The 20298-nt window shown below is 42.8% G+C and overlaps 1 protein-coding gene and 1 non-coding gene across 2 annotated transcripts in view; both read right to left on the bottom strand.

The window, feature by feature from the left end:
* LOC132390863 (netrin receptor UNC5C-like) overlaps nucleotides 1-20298 on the bottom strand; it is a 355925-nt gene that overhangs the window by 49216 nt on the left and 286411 nt on the right. Inside the window, exons 5-6 of the mRNA XM_059963405.1 lie at nucleotides 9848-10028; nucleotides 2219-2386 (exon numbers count right to left, since the gene is read on the bottom strand). Coding sequence (XP_059819388.1) covers nucleotides 2219-2386; nucleotides 9848-10028 — 349 coding nt within the window. The remainder of the gene's footprint in view (nucleotides 1-2218; nucleotides 2387-9847; nucleotides 10029-20298) is intronic.
* On the bottom strand, nucleotides 12734-12807 carry trnaa-agc (transfer RNA alanine (anticodon AGC)). Its single transcript has one exon. It is a non-coding gene; the product is annotated as a tRNA-Ala (tRNA).

A 20298-nucleotide genomic window follows, 5' to 3' on the forward strand; every position in this document is an offset into this window, starting at 1 on the left:
ACCAGAAACTCACTGACTCACCAGGAGCTAGTGCCTGGTGTAAGAACAAGGCATATTTTTCAGCAAAGGGCTAAGGAGGGCAGTGATTGAGTGGAAAATATGCCGAGACAGGGCTGGAACCACACCAGTGCGGTTGATGCTGCTCTTACGTGAGCACCTTGGCAACTGGGGAAGGTATACAATGCCTCATTCCGCCAGGCATCCGTGCTCCTGTAGAACACACATAGGTAAATCCTGAGATAAAGCAGCACTGAAATGCTGTTTTATCTTGTTCAAAAACTTTTGAGGGAAATAATCTGTCCCTGAGCTGGTGTAGATGACAAGTGATTCAGACCCAGCAATGTGGCTGACTCTGTAACAGCTCAACTCAACACTTGTTCCAAGGCAGGAGCAGGGCACAGCGGAAGGAACAATCTTGGGCAAAACCAACAGACAAACTGAATTTCCAACACATTCTATACTCCTCAAAATCATGTTTCACTCCAAGTAAAGACAATTTTCAATTCCACCACTTTTAAATAGCTTTTAAATAAACAACATTATGTGATTGAATTTCTTTGATAGTTTATTTTAATAGATGAGGAGACAATGCTGGAGACACTCACTGGATTGTGCAGTGTCTGTGGAGGTAGGGAATAGCCAATATGGGTCAATGGCTCCACAACAGTTTGAGATTTCTAGTGTCTGCAAAACTTGCGGGTAGATTTTTATTGGGTACAGGTTACAACAGTGTTCCATTCCTGTGAGATTTTCATAATCCAGACACTCGTTCAGTTAGAAATTCAGCTGTGACCTGAGTGCTCGGGCAGCAGAAGGTTCCTGCAGCCCTGAAGGAGCCATCAAGTCCATCCCTACAGCACATACGCTGGGCTTGTAACCTGGGGAGGATCTGTATGGAATCAAGGTGAACAAAAAGTGTTCAGATACAGAACAGGCAACAACTCTGCCTAGTGGGAGATTTTGGGGGCTGGGTTATCTACTTGGACTTGAGTATCCTGTTGTGATTCACCTGTTCCTAGATTCCCATTCCTGATATTCCTGTCCTTTATTTCATTCCACTGCCAGTATATTCATATTTAAGATGTAAATATGTCACATGGTGTAAAATGCAATGGCTTCTTCATGCGTATATATTGGTTATGACATAAGTACACATGTTAGTATGTCTGGTAGTAAGATCAGACAAAAGTACACATGTTTGATTGGAAACCTCATGTATCCTATAGATGTTGTGGTTAGACTTTACCAGCTGTCCTAGCAATACACCAAGTCCACTCTCTAATCCAAGGTTGATAGAGGGGACTATGTCCCAGGGAGAGGAGTTGGGCAAAAGATATAAAAGTCTGAATCTTTGGTATTCTCCCATTAGGCAGAAGATACAAAAGCCTGATAACACGTGCCAAAAGGCTAAAGGACAGTTTTCATCCTGCTGTTATTAGAATATTGACTGGTTCTCTAGTACTATAAGATAGACACTTGGCCTCACAACCTACTCATTATAGCCTTGCACCTGCACTGCACATTTTCCATAACTGCAATGGTTCATCCTGCGTTCTATAATTGCTTTCCCTTGTACTATCCCAACATACTGATGTAATAAACTTATCTGCATGGACAGGATGCAAGAGAAGTTTTTCACGGTACCAATTTAGATCTTGCAGGAATTGGTGAATGTGAAGATCGAGCAGGAAAGTGGGGCTGAGGAAAGAGACCACAGTCTTATTGAATGGCAGAGAGTACATCGGGGTTCAAGTGGCATATTCCTGCTACATTTCCTCTGTTTGTACACATCACAGCAGTTGTCTGTATGGGTAACAATTAACACCAGTTAATGAGAAATCTCCACTGATATCTTGTGCAGGCCAATAGTGGAGCACAGAATTAAAGGTCAATATAAGCCTTGCAAGTCAATTGCCTGATAGAGCATGACAAAACAAGAACTTTGTCTAAACAGTAATCAATAGTATAGTGTAAGCACAATGGAAGATGAATATTGTACATAATCTGTAGCACAGTGGACTCACAGGTCTCTTGTATCTCTGTTAATTCATAAGAAATGCACTTGTTGTTTCAGTGGAGGATCTCCCTCCCTACATTAAACAACCCTCAGCAAATACAACCTTTTCCATACCAGTTTTCAGAAGGACCAAACTGTGGGACAATTCATTACAACATGGTCAGGGAGGTTAATGGTGTTATCCACCGTGTTTCCATTTACCGGGGCACATGGTGGTGCAGGCAATTTTCTGGACACTCTGGCCCTCGCAGAAGGCTCCTCCATTGAGTGGCGCAGGGTTGGTGCAAGTCCGCATTCGTTTCTGGTAGCCCCGCCCGCATCGGCTGTTGCAGGCTGACCACTCTGCCCACATGGACCAGCCTCCATTTACTGGGGAGAGGGGAAGAGAGGAAGAGATTGTTAGGGCAGTATTTGCTTGGCTTAAGAAGCAATTCAATGTCTGCTGGTCAAGGGCAGTTAGGGATAGGCAGTAAATGCTGGTGAAAAATGAATACAGTAAAATGTATCAACAAGCATCAGTTTTAACTTTAAGTTCAGTACAATACTTTGTTAAATTTTTTTTAGACTGCATACATTATTAAATTCTGGAGTATTAACATATAAGATGACCAGCAGCACATACTTGTAATCTCAAGGAAGATACGCTGGTATTGTTACTTTCATAGGAGTTTAGGAAGGTTCAGCATATTGTTGAACACTCTAACAAACTTTGACAGATGTACTGCAGAAAGTATCCTTGGTGGCTGTGTTATGTATTTAATATTTCAATACTATTTGAGTAACACACACACACACACACACACACAAGTGCACGCGCGCGAGAGATATACTAGTTGCAGCAACAACCTAGCACCCAATGTCAGTAAGATGAAGGAACTGATTCTGGAACTCAAGATGATTAAGATGGGGGGAACATGAACCATTCCTCACAGAGGGATCAGAAGTGGAGAGAGTGAGCAATTTCAAGTTCATGGGTGCCAAGATCTCTGAGGATCCAACCTGGTCCCAACATATTGATGCAGCTGTAAAGAAGGCAAGACAATGGCTATACTTCATTGGGAGTTTGAAGGGATTTGGTTTGTCTAAAACTCTTGAAAACTTCTACAGATGTTCCATGGAGAACGTTCTGACAAGTTGCTTCACCGTCCTGTATGGGGGTGGGGGATGGGAGGCTACTACACACGACCAAAACAAGCTACAGAAAATTGTAAAATTAGTCAGCTCCATCTTGGGTACCAGCCTCCACAGTATCCAGGACATCTTCAAGGAATGGTGCCTCAGAAAGGTGAAATCTATTATTAAGGACCCCCATCACCCCGGGGCTTGCCCTCCTCTCATTGTTACCATCAGGAAGGAGGTACAGAAGCCTGAAGGCACACACTCAGCGATTCAGGAACATTGAACACATGGACACTACATCATTTGTTTTTTTTTAATATATATATTACTTCTGATTTGCATTATTTTAATCTATTTGATATAATCTATTATATTAGATTCTTATATATATTTTGCTTGGTTAAGCATTCTTGTTTGTTTGTCTCACCACGTGATACACACGCCTCACTTAGAGACGAAGTCACACCATATACTTTCAGACTCCCATATTTTCCTTTGAATTTGAAGTTATAAAACATAACAGGTTGCCTCACGGTCTGGTGCAGCAATGGAAAAGAGCAGAAACATAAGAAGCTGCAGAAAGTAGTGAACTCTGCCCAATACATTACAGGCACATCCCTCTCTACAACTACTGCCTCACTAAAGTTTCATCATCAAAGATCCCTATCAGATGCATCATATATTTATTGAAACATGCAGTGAGATTTGTTGTTTGCGTTAAGAACCAACACATCCATGGATGTGTTAGAGAAAGCCTGCCAAGTGTTGCCACGCATTCCAGTGCCAGCATAGCGTGCCCGCAATGTTCAGTAGAACAACACAAGCAGCAAAAACAACAACAACAAAACACGACTCTTTACTGCCCCTCACCAACCTGGTCTTCGGGGCTCGACCCCAGGACGCACCAATCAGGGGTTTCGTCTTTGGGTCTTGTCCTCCAGACCTCTGTGACCGGCGACCTGGGGAGTCACCAGCGCTTGTGATCTCTGCCTGCATGGACTTCTGATCTAGGTCTTGTCACCCTAGCGATAGTTGGTCTCTTCAGTGCCTGCCGACTTGACCTCTGGGCTAGCTGATCTTCGACCACTGAGTGCTTCAGTCTGTATTCTGAACATTGGCTCCTGCCCTGACTCTTCATTTATTGTCATGACCTCTAACTCTCTTTAATCCATGTCCTAAAAACCGTCACTATGAACCTAAAAAAACCCCGGCAACATCTGATCTACATCATCGATGACTGGGGTATACAAGTGAAGAAACCCAGGATACAATTGTATAAGGAGGTATTGAGGCCAAAGTCTTGGAGCTTATTGATTAGTTATGAGGGAATTATGGTATTGAAGGCCGAGCTGTAGTTGATAAAGAGAATTCTGATGCATTCATCTTTGCTGTCCAGATGTTCCAGGGTTGAGTAAGAGCCAATGAGATGGCATCTGCTGTGGATCTGTTGCCCTGTTAGGTAAATTGAGGTGGATCCAAGTCACCCCTCAGGCAGGAATTGGTATGTTTCATCACCAATCTCACAAAACACTTTATCACTATGTTACTAGATGATAGTCATTGAGGCACTTCACCAAGTTCTCCTTAGGCACTGGTATAATTGAAGCCTGCTTGAAGCAGGTGGGTACCTCAGACTGCTGAAGTGAGAGGTTAAGGATCTCAGTGAACACTCTAGCCAGTTGATCAGCACAGGTCTTTAGTATCTGGCCAGGCACCTCACCTGAGGATTATGGTTCTCGTGGGTTCACCCTCCTGAAGGATGCTTGCTCGTCAGCCTCAAAGACTGAAATCACAAGATCACCGGGCGGGGGTTGTGCGCATTCGTGATGGTTCCTCCACGTTTTGATGGTCAAAGCGAGCAGAGAAGGCATTGAGCTCTTGTGGATGTGATGCCCTGTTGTCGCCTATGTCGCTTGATTTAACTTTATAAGAAGTGATAGTATTTAAGCCCTGCCACAACTGTTGAACACCCTTCATTGATTAAAATTTTGTCTGGAATTGCCACTTTGGCCTTGAGAAGGTTTTCTGGAGATCACACCTGTCCTTGGTCACCGGACTCGAATGCCTCTGATCTGGTCCACAGCAGATTGCGGTTCATCCAGGGCTTCTGATTGGAGAACACTCTGAATGACTTTGTGGGGACACACTCACCTACAGCTGTTTTAATAAAGTTTCTGACATCACTGTGCATTCATTTAGATCCACACATGATTCCTTGTTACACAGCTCAGTCCACCAATTCTTGTCCTAATCTACAAAGCTTTGCTCTTTAGCCTCTATCTGCATGTAGGTAGGAAAAGGACAGACAAGCTGGTTTACTGAAATGTAGCCTGGGCATGGAATGGTTGGCATTCCTTATTTTAATATAACAGTGGTTTAGTGTGTTGGGACCTCTGGTGCTACCAATTATTTGCTGATGGTAATTGGGCAGGGTTTTCTGTAACAAGCCTGGTTGAAGTCCCTGACTATGATTTGAAATGCATCAGGATGGACATTTTCTTGACTGGAGACGGTATCATGCAGTATCTCAAGCACTTGATTATAGTCAGTCACTGGAGGTGTGTAAACTGCGGTCAGCTTTATGGAAGAGAACTCTCTAGGTAAATAAAAAAGGATGGCATTTGATCATTAGGTGTTCAGTCAGGGAGACACATGTTCAACAAAACAGCCACAATGGAGTACCACCAAGAGTTTATCATGAAACACACACCTCCACCTTTTGCCTTTTCTGAATCAGCAGATTGGCCCATTCGGTAAATCGAAAAGCATCCCTGTTTGACTGCGGTGTCTGGCATGCTGCAAGAAAGCCACGTCTTGCTCAGACATAGAACACAACAGTCTCTCATTTCCTCTGATACACCAATCTTGCATCAGGTCATCAGTTTTGTTCTCCAGTGACTGAGAGCTTGCTAACAAGATGCTGGGTAGAGGAGACCTCATCCCTCTGCATTTCAGCCTGCTTGGAGTTCCCCTCTCCTACCTCACTTCCAGCCATGGCAATGAACTTTCATCTGTTTAAAGGTGTCATACTTGTTTGATCTGCCGATTCCTTCAGAAGATCGTGGAGTCTGTAGATCATTAAGTTGATCACTACCTCAGTATAGCCACACCGCTCTGTACTTTTGTTCTAATTGTGTTCTTTCTTGTATAATTTTTGTTATGTGTGTTTTCATGTGAATGTTGTGTTTCTAGTGCTGTGGGCTTGTGATGCTGCTGGAACTAAGTTTTTCTTTGCACCTACAAATACAAGTACATGCACATATGACGATAAATTTAACTCGATTTGACTCAACTAGCTCCAACTGTCTGCATTGGGAACACGGAGTCAGGGATGTGAACCTGGCCAGTCTTCTGCAGCTGGTTGTGATTAGAGCCTTGATGCTTTGGATACTGACCTAACAGAAGATGCTCATCACTGGTTCCTCTAATATATATTAAACAAGACCTTCAGTGAAGGATTAGTTTCTGATCCAATGTGGCAGTATAACCACAATTTAATTTGGAGCTGATTACTTGCAAATACCACTTCAATGAAATCTGGACACTCATTTAATTAAGAAGGTAAGGATGACCTAATTAATTGAGATTTAATCACAATAATTTCAGTGTATAACTTCCCTATAGTGGGGCAAAGGGATTTTACAAGGTGCACATTCTTTAATATTTCCCATAATTATTTACTGTCTGTTAAGTCAGGAATAATTTCACACATGGCCACCACTCTGTTTGCCACTCCTGTGTTCTTATCATAACAAAAAACAGAAATACAATGTTGGTTGTAATGCAGTTTGGGACTCTCCAGGTGCTCTAGTAATCCAGATCTTGTTTTCAGAATCAGAATCGGAATACGTTATTATCATTGACTTATGTCATGAAATGTGTTGTTTTGCAAGAGCAGTACATTGCAATAGTTAATAAAGTACTATCAATAACAACAAGAAATATAAAAAGAAATAAGCAGTATAAAAAGAGAACACAATAGTAAGGTAGTGTTTATGGACTGTAAACAAGTCCGATAGCAGAGGAGAAGAAGCTGTTCGTAAAATGTTGACTGTGTGTCTTCAAACGCCTGTACCCCGCCCCCCCCCCCCCCCCGACGGTAGTGATGAGAAGAGGGCATGTCCTGGATGCTGAGGGCCATTAATGTTGGATGCTGCCTTTTGAAAAAGTCCTCGATGGTGAGAAGGCTTGTGACTATAATCGAGCTGGCTGAGCTTATAACCATTTGCAGCTTTTCCCAATACTGTGTACTGGAGCCTCCATATTAACCGATGATGCCAACCAATCAGAATGCTCTCAATGGTACATCTGTAGAAATTTCTGAACTATTTTAAAAATCTTTGAATTGTTATTGTTATTAAAATATAGATATGGGCTATTATTATAAAAAACTATATAGTAAATACTCTTTTTTCTCGTGTTTTTTTTTTACCAACCAGCTTTGTCTTGGTAGTGCTTTAGATTTTTAAAATAATATAATTAACCATATTATCGTATTGTATAATTCAATTTATTTTATTTGATTGATCATGAATATGGAATGCTGTGATTGTATCAGTGTCATTTATATATAGTGCATTTTGTGCTATCTTATTTTGATTTATAATATGTATCCTTATGAATTCTGTATTTGTGTATATGAAATTTAATAAAAATATTGGAAAAAGAAAGAAAGAAATTTGCCAGTGTCTTTAGCGACATAGTGTGGCAGGTGGCCAAGGCATTGGACTAGTGATCTGAAAGTCATGAGTTCGAGCCCCAGCCGAGGCAATGCGTTGTGTCCTTAAGCAAGGCACTTGAACACACTGCTCCAGTGCACCCAGCTGAAAATGCTGGGGGCTAACCTCAAGATACTCTGGCGTCCTATTCGGGAGTGTGGGGGGGGGGGGGGAGGGTAGTTTCGTACTCTCAGTTGCTTCACTCCATGGAAACTGGAATAAGTACCGGCCTGATGAGCCTATAAGGCTCGGAACACACTTTAACTTTAACTTTCAGTGACATACCAAATCTCCTCAAATTTCTAATGAAACTTAACTGTTGTTGTGCCTTCTTCAAAACTGCACCAATATCTTGGGTGCGGGACAGAAACTCAGAGATGTTGATGCCCAGGAACTTGAAATTGTTCAACCTTTCCACTGCTGTCCCCTCAACGAGGGCCAGTGTATATTCTCCCAACTCTCTGAAGTCCACAGTCAGTTGCTTGGTCTTCCTGAAGCTGAGTGCAAGGTTGTTGTTGTGAAAGCACTCAACCAGTGGATCTACCTCACTCCCGTATACCTCCTCGTCACCACCTGAGATTCTGCCAACAACGGTCGTGTCATTGGCAAATTTATAAAGGGCATTTGAGCTGTACCTAGCCACACAGTCATGGGAGTAGAGACTAAACACGCATCCTTGAGGTGTCCCTGCTTTGATTGTCGGTGAGCAGGAGATGCTATTTCTGATCCACACTGACTGAGGGTCTCCTGATGAAGAAGTGAAGAATCCAGTTGCAGAGGGAGATACAGAGGCTTGGGATTTGAAGATTGCTGATTAGTACCAAGGAGATGATGATGTTGATGACTGAGCTGTAATCAGCAAACTGCAGCCTGACGTAGACATTACTGTCATCCAGGTGGTTCAAGGCCAAGCTGAGGACTAGTGCTGATGCATCCACTGTAGACCTATTGTGGTGGTAGCTTATGACTCTGTGCATTGCTCCCACTGCACTTTCATGAATCTTAAGTATTGACTCACCCATGTCTGTCTGCAACAAGCAGGTGTCCAACCATTTAAATTCCATTGCTCATTCTCATTCTGACATGTCAGTCCATGGCCTCCTTTACTGCCACAATGAGGTCAATCAGGTTGGAGGAGCAACACCTCATATTCCATCTGGGTAACCGCCAACATGATGGCATGAACATTAATTTCTGCATCTTCTGGCAATCTTCTCCCCCCTCCCTCTTTTTCTACTGTCCACTCTGCCCCCCTCCATTACCCCTTCCCTTCTCCTTATCTCTCTATCACCTCGCTCTTGGTATCCCTCCTGCTCCCATGGTCCACTCTCCACTCCTATCAGATTCCTTCTTCTTCAGCCTTTTACCTTTTCCACCTGTCATCTCCCAGCTTCTCACTTCATCAGCCCTCCTCCACCCACCTACCTTCCCCCTTACTTGGCTTCACATAACATCTTCAAGCTTGTACTCCTTCCTCTCTCCCCCATGTTTTTATTCTGGCTTCTTCCCCTTTCCTTTCCAGTCCTGATGAAGAGTATTGGCCCTAAATCCTTTCCAAAGATGCTGCATGACCCGCTGAGTTCTTTCAGCATTTTGTCTATTTTACTCTGGATTTGCAGCATCTGCAGAATCTCTTGTGCTTATGTCAAGGTTTCTGTTATAATGACTCCAGTTTTTACCATACTTGTTCTATAATGATGGCAATTCTCATTTACATAGTATCTTTAACATAACAAAACAAGCCAAGAGGCTTCACAAAGATAAGTTATGCCCCAGAATCCTCATCTAAGAGGCAGGTTTATGGCACATGTTTATGAAGAAAAGGCTTATAGAGTGAATTCTTGATTCTTGGCAGCTGATGGCTGTCAATGGAGGGAAGATATCAAGAGGGATGAAGAGGCTGGAAATTGAGGAGTACAGAGATGGCGAAAGGTTATACTGCTAGTATGATATAACAGCTGCATCCCTGCATCGGTTAACTGAGTTAACTCACCATAAACAATAACAGTGGCAGTAGTACTTCGACGTCGGGCCACAATATTCTTGGCGACACATGTGTAGTTGGCGGTGTCAGACAGCCGGGCCTGCTTGATGATCAGATTGTGGTCAATGGTTAGGTAGAAATTCCGGTCCTCCTCTGGGTTGATGACCTCCTCGTTCCTCAACCATTCCACCTTGAGTTCAAGAGAATGAGCCACACAGTGAGAATCCACAGCAGCTGCTCACACCTTTGATCAAACACACTATTAGGCACTGGGTCAAAGACCTTCATATTCCAGTTAACAAGAGATAACTGAATGCAGTCTCCTTATTCCCATCGGTCAACGGAAACTGAAAAAAATTTGACCGGAGCCTGGACGGGATAAATTTCATTGTCACCAGAATTAAGGAGAATAGGCAGTCAATACATCCAAGGCTTATTGCACTTGGCTGCACTGGCTGGGGAACCATGTTTTGTTTGAATTTCCCCTGGGTTTTCCACTTTCCCATCGCACTCCAAAGATATGTGGGTTGGTGGGTTAATTAGCTGCTGGAATTTGTGTAGGTGGATGATACAATCTTGGGAGGGTGAGGAGTCAATGGAAATGCAGAGAGGATAAAGAGGAATACTGTAGAGTTAGTATAAGTGCATGCTTTATGACAGAAATGCAGCAGGATAAGTCTTTCCCCTGCTGGATGACATGACTAAATTATGCGATGAATAGGTAAAACCCTCCCCACTATTGAGCACATCTACATGGAGCACTGTCACAAGAAAGCAACATCCATCATCAAGGACCCCCAACCAACCAAGGCCACGCTTCGTCCTTGCTGCTGGCATCAGGAAAAATATGCAGAAGCCTCAGAAGCCATACCATTAGATTCAGTTATTACCCTTCAAACCATCAGGCTCTTGAACCGGAGGGGATAACTTCACTCAATTCCACTCAGTAACCTCACCGCACAAGCTGCCGTGGTTAGAAAGGAACCAAATTAAACAGGAGAAATGCAAGATGCCTTGTCTCAATTCATCCCCAGTGGACAATAGGTGAGTGTCTAAGCTACAGGCTGTTGCCAAGAGTACACACCGAGCCAGACATCAAATGTTGCTGGAAGGTCATCAAAGATGCTTTTTGGTCTGCCTGAAACTTGTTTGTCTTCCAGCACACTGAGATGTCTGTAAGGGAATGCTGTTGATGGGCACTTCCCAGGCTGTAGGTGGACGTGCTGAGGGATTAACAGAAATTTGGTGCAGTCAATGATGTGTGGGGCAATTTTATTTTTTTACACAGAGAGTGTAGGTACCTGGAACATGCTACCAGGGTTGGTGGTGAAATCAGATAGGACAGTGGTATCTGAGAGGTTTTTAGATAGGTACATGAATATGCAGGAATGGAGTGATATGAATCATATGCAAGTGATGGGATCAGTTTAATTTGGCATGATGGTCTGCAAAGACCATGGGCTAAAGGGCCTGTTCCTATACCCTACTCTTCTAGTGAGTGATAGAGACATCTCACATGGAAACAGACCATTCAGCTCAACTGATCCAGTTCAAGGTTCCCATTCCAGCATAGACTTGTCTGTGCCTTTTAAATGTTGCTAATATACCTGCCTCCATCATTTATTTTGGTATCTCATTCCATAAACAGACAATTTTTTTGTGTAAAAAAGTTGCCCCCAAGTTGCTATTAAAGCTTTCCCTGTTACCTTAAAGCTATGCTTTAAGTTTATGTTTTCCCAATCCTAAGAATATTACTGTGCGTGCTTGCCCTATTGATGCTTTCACAAATTTATACATCTCTATCTGTTCAGCCCTCGGTCTTCAATGCTCCAAGGAATAAATCCCTAGCCTGCCCAGCATTTCCCTATAACTCAGTCCCTCAAATCTTGGCAACATCCTGTAAATCTCTTCTGCACTCTTTCCAGTTTAGTAACATATCTAATAACTGAAACTAAATACAATACTCCAAGTATTTCCACATATCTATGTTTACATTATCTGGTAAAATAGCCTTCAATTTATATCTGCCTCATTTGTTCTTCATTACCTATCCTTGCCTATCAAATTCCATCATCTGCAGCCCTTTATTGCCTCCATCTATCACCATCAGCCTCTGTCACTCTTCACTCTTCCCTCCTCCATTTGCCTATTAATCTCTCCTCACCTGGATCCACCTATTGGCTGCCAGCTCTGTTCCAACACTTTATACCTACAGTGTACTGGCTATCTTTCTGTTACTGTTTTAAATTAATAAACAAAATGTCAACGGTCAATTTCCCTCCACAGATGCTATCTGACCCAACAAGTTAATTCTGCAACTTATTTTATCATCATCAACATACCGGCTGGCTTTTCCTTTTAGGCAGTTACTGCATGCTACCACCAGGTGGTGGCATTGCTCTCTGCTGGTTCCCATGTCTCATCTATTTTGGCTCATCTCTACACAACATACATCATTGGCCCAAGGTCTTACACCAGAATGTGACTATTGACATCCTTGTTTTCTGTGCACATTTTTTACTATAATCTTAACAACAGTAAATTGGAGTAACAGGTAGCATTGCTGCCTTGCAATTCCACTGCAACACAAATGCTGCAGGAACTCAGCATGCCAGGCAGCATCAATGGAGAAAAGTAAACAGTTGATATTTCAGGTTAAGATAGCCCTGATGGAGGGTCTTGGCCCAAATTTTTTTAAAAGTCTGGCCCGAGTCCTGGAGGCTCATCAGTCTAGTGCTTATGCCGGTTTCTGTGGCGTGAAGTGACTGAGAGTACGAGACTCCCCCCCCCCAAGATAGGATGCCAGTCTATCATGAGCTTAACTGCCAGCATTTTGCCAGTACCCATTTTCAGCTGGGTGTACTGGTTAAACGCCTTGCTCAAGGACACAACACACTGCCTTGGCTGAGGCTTGAACTCACAACCTTCAGATCGCTAGTCCAATGCCTTAACCACTCGGCCACACGACACTGGGCCCAAAATATCAGCTGTTTATTCTTTTCCATAGATGCTGCCTCGTCTGCTGAGTTCCTCCAGCATTTTGTGTGTGTTGCTCTGGATTTCCAGCATCAGCAGACATCCTCTTGTTGGCAATTCCACTGATGTGGGTTTGATCCTGAACCACGGAGTATCCGAAATCAGCATCATATTTATTATCACCAATTATATGACATGAAATTTGTGTCTTTATGGCAACAGCACAGTGCAGATAAAAATTACTATAAATTATAAAAATAAATAAATTGTGCAAAAAAGAAGGAATAAAGTGTTAATGTTCATGGACCATTCAGAAGTCTGGAGGGGAAGGAGCTGTTTTGTTGAGTGTGGGCCTTTAGGCTCCTGTACCTGCTGTCTGATGCTGGTAATGGGAAACCACACGTCCCGGATGGTGAGAATCGTTAGTGACGGATGTCATTTCCTCTAGGCACTGCCGGAGATGTCCTCAGTGGTGGGGAGGGTTGTGCCCATGATGGAACTGACTAATTGTATAAACCTCTGCGATCCTGTGCATTGGACTTTTCTTACTGGGTTGTGATACAAACAGTCAGATTACTCTCTTACAGATATATAAATTTTTAAGAGTCATTGGTGACATACTAAATCTCCTCCCTGTTATAAGACTCCTGAATAGAAATTAGGAAGAGCCAGCATGATTTTGTGTGGGGCAAGTCGTGTCTTACTAACTTGATTGAGTTTTTGGACAAGGTGATGAGGGTGATTAATGAAGGTAGAGCTGTGGATGTTGTCTACATGGATTGTCTACAAGGCGTTTGTCAAGGTCTCTCATGGGAGGCTCAACTGGAAGATTAAAATGCATGTGATCCATGGTGAATTGGCCATTTGGATCCAGAGCTGTGTTGCCCATAGAAGACAGAGGGTAATATTTGAAGGGGTTTATTCCACCTGGAGGTCTGGGATTACTGATGTTCTGCAGGGATCTGCACTGGGACCTCTGCCGTTGGTGATGTGTATAAATGACGAGGATGAAAACTTAGATGGGTGGGTTAGTAAATTTGCAGATGATATTAGTGGTGCCGTGGATAGCGTAGAAGACTGGCAAAGAATACAAAAAGATATAGATCAGTTGCAGATATAGGCAGAGAAATGGCAGATGAAATTTATCTTGGTCAAATGTGAAGTGCTGCATTTTGTTAGGTCAAATGTAAAGAGACATTACACTGTTAAGGACAAGATCCTTAACAGCACTGAGGAGCAGAGGGATCTTGGGGTTCAAGTTCAAAGCTTCCTTCGCAGGTTGATAGAGTGGTTAAGAAGGCAAATGGTATGCTTACCATAATGGAAAGTTGTTTTGTTATGTCTCCCTGCTTGCTGTGAAAGGGGACATCTCTTTTTCCCTTTATTGGGGGAGGGAGAGAGGGAGGGGAAAGAGGGGGGGGGAGAGAGAGGGGGAGGGGAGGAAGAAAGAGAGAGAGAGACTGTGGCATGGTGAATTGTTGGGTGAATGATTAGTTTTTGTTGTACTGCAGTCTTTCTTGGGGGCCTTGCTATTGCTTGCTTGATAGGTGGAGGGTGCTGATGCTTCTTTGTGGAAGTGGGTGGGGGAGGGTCATTGTTGTGCCACAGCTTGTGTCTGGGATGGGGAGTGGGGGGCTTTGGGGTTCTATTGTTTAACTGTTATTCATTCTTTTGGGACACTCTGCTATTTTCATGGATGTCTGTGAAGAAAAAGAATTTCAGGATGTATATTGTATACATTTCTCTGATATTAAATTGAACTATTGAACTGTTAAACTATTGAACTTAGTGTCAAAGAATTAAGTTTGAAAGTCAGGAAGTTACGATGCAGCTTTATAAAAGGCTGCATCTGGAGTATCTGGTCGATCCATTATAGGAAGGATGTTGAGAGTTTGGAGGGGGTGCAGAAGAGGTTGACCAAGATGTTGCCTGGATGTGCTAAAACAAGAGGTTGGACAAACTTGGGCTGTTTTCTCTGGAGCGGTAGAGGCTGCAGGGAGATCTGACAGAGATTTATAAGACTATGAGAGGCATAGTTAGGAGATAATATCTTTTCCCAGGGATTGAAACGTCTGATACTAGAGGGAATATACTAAAGGTGGGAGCAGGTAATTTTAACAGAGATGTGAAGGTCATGTTTTTTTTACACAGAGAGTGGAAGGTGTCTGGAATGTACTGCTTGAGCTGGTCATGGTGGTAGATAAATTAGGGGTTTTTAAGAGATGTTTAGGTAGGCACATGAATGTGAGGAAAATGGAAGGCTATGGACATTGTGTGGACAGAAGAGATTAGTTAGCCATATGATTACTAATTTAATTGGCTCAACACCACATTGTGGGCCAGGGGCCTGTTCCTGTGCTGCAATATTCTATGTTCCAGATCTCTTTTATGATAAAAAAAAATCCTGATCTTTTAATTTACTTGGTCATGCTCCTTTCATCTTACTGGCTACCCGCATAGCACTTTGTCTGTAACTGTAAAACTATGTACTGAACTCTGTTACTGTTTTTCTTTTTATACTATCTTGATGTACTTACGTATGGAATGGTCAGTTTCTGTAGGGAATTCACTGTATCTTGTCACACATGACAATAATAATCCAATTAGCAATTACCGCTGAACCTTTGCCTTGATTCCTGGGTTAGGAATTGGCAAAGAGGATTCTTGGACATACCCAAGTCAAACACGGCAGCTTAGCTCACAGGAGGGCTTTTTTTAAACTAAAAGCTTCACCTTGCTTCTATTGTGATACTCAGCTCTGCAATTCCTTGGCTTCCAATTCCACAAGCACTCAATAGTATTTTGCCTCCAGAATTCTTCTCCACTCCTCCAAGTTCAGAAGCTGTCATCCAATTGCCAACAACAACTCTATCTATTTAAATAATTCACAGGCTGATCAAGTGCTTCAACATTTCAGCACTGTTTATCTGTTTATTTTTATTTGTGCTCTTTAAATACAAGCTTGCACAGGTTTATTAAGAATTAATATATATTTTAAATCCGTTCATTTGCCAGTTCTCAGCTCTTTTTCTTTCTACCGACTGACATTTGCATTCTCCTTAAAGTTGAGCAGCAATTTCTGAGAGTTAATTTGAACAACTGTGCGAGTTATTTCCATGGCTCTTAGGAATTAAGCAGGTAATTGAACTAAACATATTTGTCTCCCACCCCATACCCCCTAACCCCCTTTCCTCACCAGGGAAACATAAAATCAAAATGAGCTCTTGCCCAGGTGTAATCTTGTGGGGCAATGCCATGTTAAATTATGCTTTTGCTGAAGACTTTAGCAATTCATTACAGATTCTAGTTCTGTGTAGCTGTAGTCAGTTAGAAGCAGCTGTACAGTTTGATTGAAAGAAAGGTTGCCATTCTCCATCATGTCCATGAGCAGATTAGGATGAGCAGAATGAAGCTTGATTTGAATCACCAAACCCTGGAAGGCAACTTTCAGGATAGCTATGGATAAGGATAGGCCTGGTCCTTGTGAGAGAATTTTAAATTAGAGTAGGGCAAGTTATGAGGGCATTTGACAGGAACTAAGCAGCGTTAATTGGAACACTTCGGTGCTCTGCCAGCTGCTGTCCACACACCTGATGCACGACTGTGTCGCAGGATCCAGCTCAAACCGTGTCATGAAGTTTGTGGATGACACAACAGTGGTTGGCCTTATCAAGAACAATGAGGAGATGGAGTACAGGGAAGAAGTGAAGCGGCTGGTGGCTTGGTGTGAGAACAACCCAAGCCTGAACGTGGAGAAGACAAAAAAAATCACTGTGGTCTTCAAGAAGCTGCAGTTGAACCATCCCCCTCTGTGAATACATGGCTCCTCCATAGAGACAGTTAAATGCATCAAGTTCCTGGGAGTTCACATCACAGATGAACTCACCTGGTCCCTTAATGTCAGCTCCCTGGACAAGGCACAGCAGCACCTCCAGTTCCAAGAAGATTGAGGGACCAAGGATCCCCCCCCCCCCCAATATCTGAACTACGTTTTACAGGAGCACTATTGCGACCATACTGACAAGTTGCATCTACATCTGGTATGGGAGCAGTTGAGCATCAGACCAAAAGTCCCTACAAAGGACTGTGAGAACAGCTGAGAGGATCATAGGGGTCTCCCTACCATCCATCGGGGACGTTTATCAAGAGCGCTGCATAGATAGGACCTTTCGTGCTATTAAGGATCCCACCCATCCATCCAGCATCCTCTTTGACTTTCTACCATTAGGCAGGAGACTACGATGCATAAAAACAAGAACAGTCAAGATGACAAGCAATTTCTTCCTCTGGCTCTGAACTCTCTGTCACATTATGTTCAAAATGTTACTGGTTAATCTGTTCCGTACCTTAAAATATTTAATAGGAATGCACTTTAGTTTGTTATTTATGTGTGATTCACCTGTACATTTTTTCCTTACCTTCATAAGTTATCATCTGTTATGTGTGTTACATGTATTATTATGCTTTACACCCTGGTTCAAAGAAACATCCCATTTCTATATACATTATATGGTCATATATGTTATATACATGCTTATAGTTAAATGGCAATAAACATAACCTGACTTGACTTTTCTCTGGCCACATCAGACATGCAGAAGGTGCTTAAAGACCAATTGCACAGTGTAGAGAAAAGGTATGCTCATATTAGAATGAAGCTCAGGGACACAAAGATAACAGGACCTTGGTTGTCCAGAGAAGTGATGAATTTAGTCAAAAAGAAAAAGGAAAATTATGCAAAACTTCAGAAGTTAAGATCAAATGAAGCAGATGAGAAGCATAAAGACGGCAGAAAAGAACTAAAGAAGGGAATTAGGAAAGCCAGGATGGACTGTGAGAAGTCCTTGGCAAGAAGGAATAAGGTGAAGCCAAGGTATTCTATACATACACCAAGAGCAAGAAGATAACTGGGGAGAGTGTGGCACCACATAAGGATAAAAGGGGGAACATTTGTTTAGATACAGGGAATGTGAGTGAGGTACTTAATAAGTACTTTACTTTAGTACTTAACAAGGAAAATGATATGGAACACAAGGAGATCAGTGCTGAGTATATAAATACACTAGGATATTTAGAGGTCAATGAGGAAGAAGTGTTGGGCTTCCTCGGGAGTATTAAGGAGGATAACTCCTCAGGGCCTGATGGCACTTACCCCAGGTTGTTGAAGGAGACAAGAGATGAGATTGCTGGGCCCCTGACCAGTACCTTCATGTCCTCTCTAGTCACAGGCAAAGTCCTGGGTCCTGGAGGACTGGTGAGTGGCTAATGTTTACCTCTATTTAAGAAACGATCAAGCGAAAGTCCTGGGAACTTTCGGCCATTGAGTCTCATGTCAGTTGTTGGGAAATTGCTGGAGAAAATCTTTAGGGATAGGCTATACAAGCATTTGGAAACCCATGAACTAACTGGGAACAGCTAACATGGCTTTGTGCATGCTAGGTCGTGTTTTGCTAACTTGATTGAGTTTTTTGACAAGATGATGAGAGAGATTGATGGAGGTATGACAGTGGATGTTGTCTACATGGATTTTAGAAAGGTCTTTGACAAAGTTCCTCATGTGAGGCTAATCCAGAAGATTAAAATGCATGGGGTCCACAGCAAATTGGCTGTTGAGATTCAGAACTGGCTTGCGCAAAAAAAGACAGGGGGTAGTGGTTGAAGGGACTTATTCAAGCTGGTGATATGCAATTAATGATGTTCTGAAGGGATCTGCACTGGGACCTCTGCTGTTGGTGACATATCTAAATAACCTGGATGAAAGTGTAGATGGGTGGGCTAGTAAATTTGCAGATGATATCAAGATTGGTGGACTTGTGGATAGCGTAGAAGACTGCAAAGAATACCACATGATACAGATCAGTTGCAGATACGGGCAGAGAAATGGCAGATGGAGCTTAACCCAATAAATGTGAGGTGTTGCACCTTGTTAGGGCAAATGCAAGGAGACAGTACACTGTTAAGGGCAAGATCCTTAACAGTGAGATCTAAGTTCTTGGCTCCTTGGAAGCGGGTACTCAGGTTGATAAGGTGGCTAAGAAGGCTTATGGAATGCTTGCTTTTATTAATTGAGGCATTGAGATCAGAAGTCAAGGGGTTGGTCTGCAGCTTTATAAAACTGCTTATGCCACATCTGGAGTATAGCATACAGTTTTGATTGTCCCACTATAAGAAGGATGTTGAGGCATTGGAGAGGGTGCAGAAGAGGTTTACCAGGATGCTGCCGGGTTTAGAGAGCATGTACTATATGAGAGGCTGGATAAACCTGGGATGTTTTCGCTGGAGTGCCAGAGGCTAAGGGGAGATCTGATAGAGGTTTATAAGATTATGAGAGGCATAGATAAGGTGGACAGGGAGTATTTGCTTTCCCTGGCTGAAATGTCTAATACCAGAGGGCATACATTGAAGGTGAGAGGAGGTAGGTTCAAAGGGGATGTGAGAAGTAAATTTTTTTACTCAGAGAGTTGGGGATGCCTGAAATGCGCTGCCTGGTATGGTGGTTGAGGCAAGTATATTGGAGGTTTTTAAGAGATGTTTGGATAGGCACATGGATGTAAGGAAGATAGAGGAATATGGACATGGTATAGGTAGGTGGGATTAGTGTTTGGGTGCTTTTGATTTGCTTTTTAGCTGGTTTGGCACAACAATGTGGGCTGAATGGCCTGTTCCTGTGCTGTACTGGTCCACGTTCCATGCTCTGATGACTTGGTGCAGGCAGATGAGATGAGTACAGATGGATGCAACAATCAGCAGGGTCACAATGGGCTGAAGGGCCCATTGTGCTGACTCTATTTGTATAAACCATAGTCTCACACAGGGGGTGATGAGTCAGCATACAGGAACAAGATAGGATGTCTGATTAAGTAGGAAACTCTTGCTCAACATAAGCAGAGCAAAAGATCTGACTGTTGAGTTCAAGAAAAGGAAGATGAGAAAACATATGCCAGTCTACATTGGGGGATTGGCAGTGGAGAGAATCAGCGGCTTGAATTCCTGAGCATAAACATATTGGAAGAGCTGTCCTGGGCCCTGCATACAGATGCAATCATAAGGAAAGAGTGTACAGATGCAATCATAAGGAAAGAGTGTCAGCATTTTTACTTTTTTTTTCTGGAGGGCAGGGCTGTCAGTAAACACTCAAACAAATGCTCGAGTCAGACGTACCTTAGAAAGTATCTTGCCTGGTCACAAGAATCACTACCTCAAGAAGACAACACCTATCATTAAAGACAAAATGTTGGAGGATCTCAGCAGGCCAGTTTGCATCTATGGAAATGAATAAACCGTTGATGTATCGGGCTGAGACCCTTCAGAACTTGAATGGAAGGGGGAAGATGCCAGAATAGGTAGGTGGGGGGGGGGGTGGAGAGAAGGAATACAAGCTAGAAGGTGATAGCTGAAGATAGGTGGGTGGAGGAGGGAGGATGAAGTAAGAAGCTGGGAGGTGGAAAATGTAAACAGTTGGAGAAGAAGGAACCTGATAGAAC

Source organism: Hypanus sabinus, chromosome 3 (assembly GCF_030144855.1).
Source record: "Hypanus sabinus isolate sHypSab1 chromosome 3, sHypSab1.hap1, whole genome shotgun sequence".
Taxonomy (NCBI): Eukaryota; Metazoa; Chordata; class Chondrichthyes; order Myliobatiformes; family Dasyatidae; genus Hypanus; species Hypanus sabinus.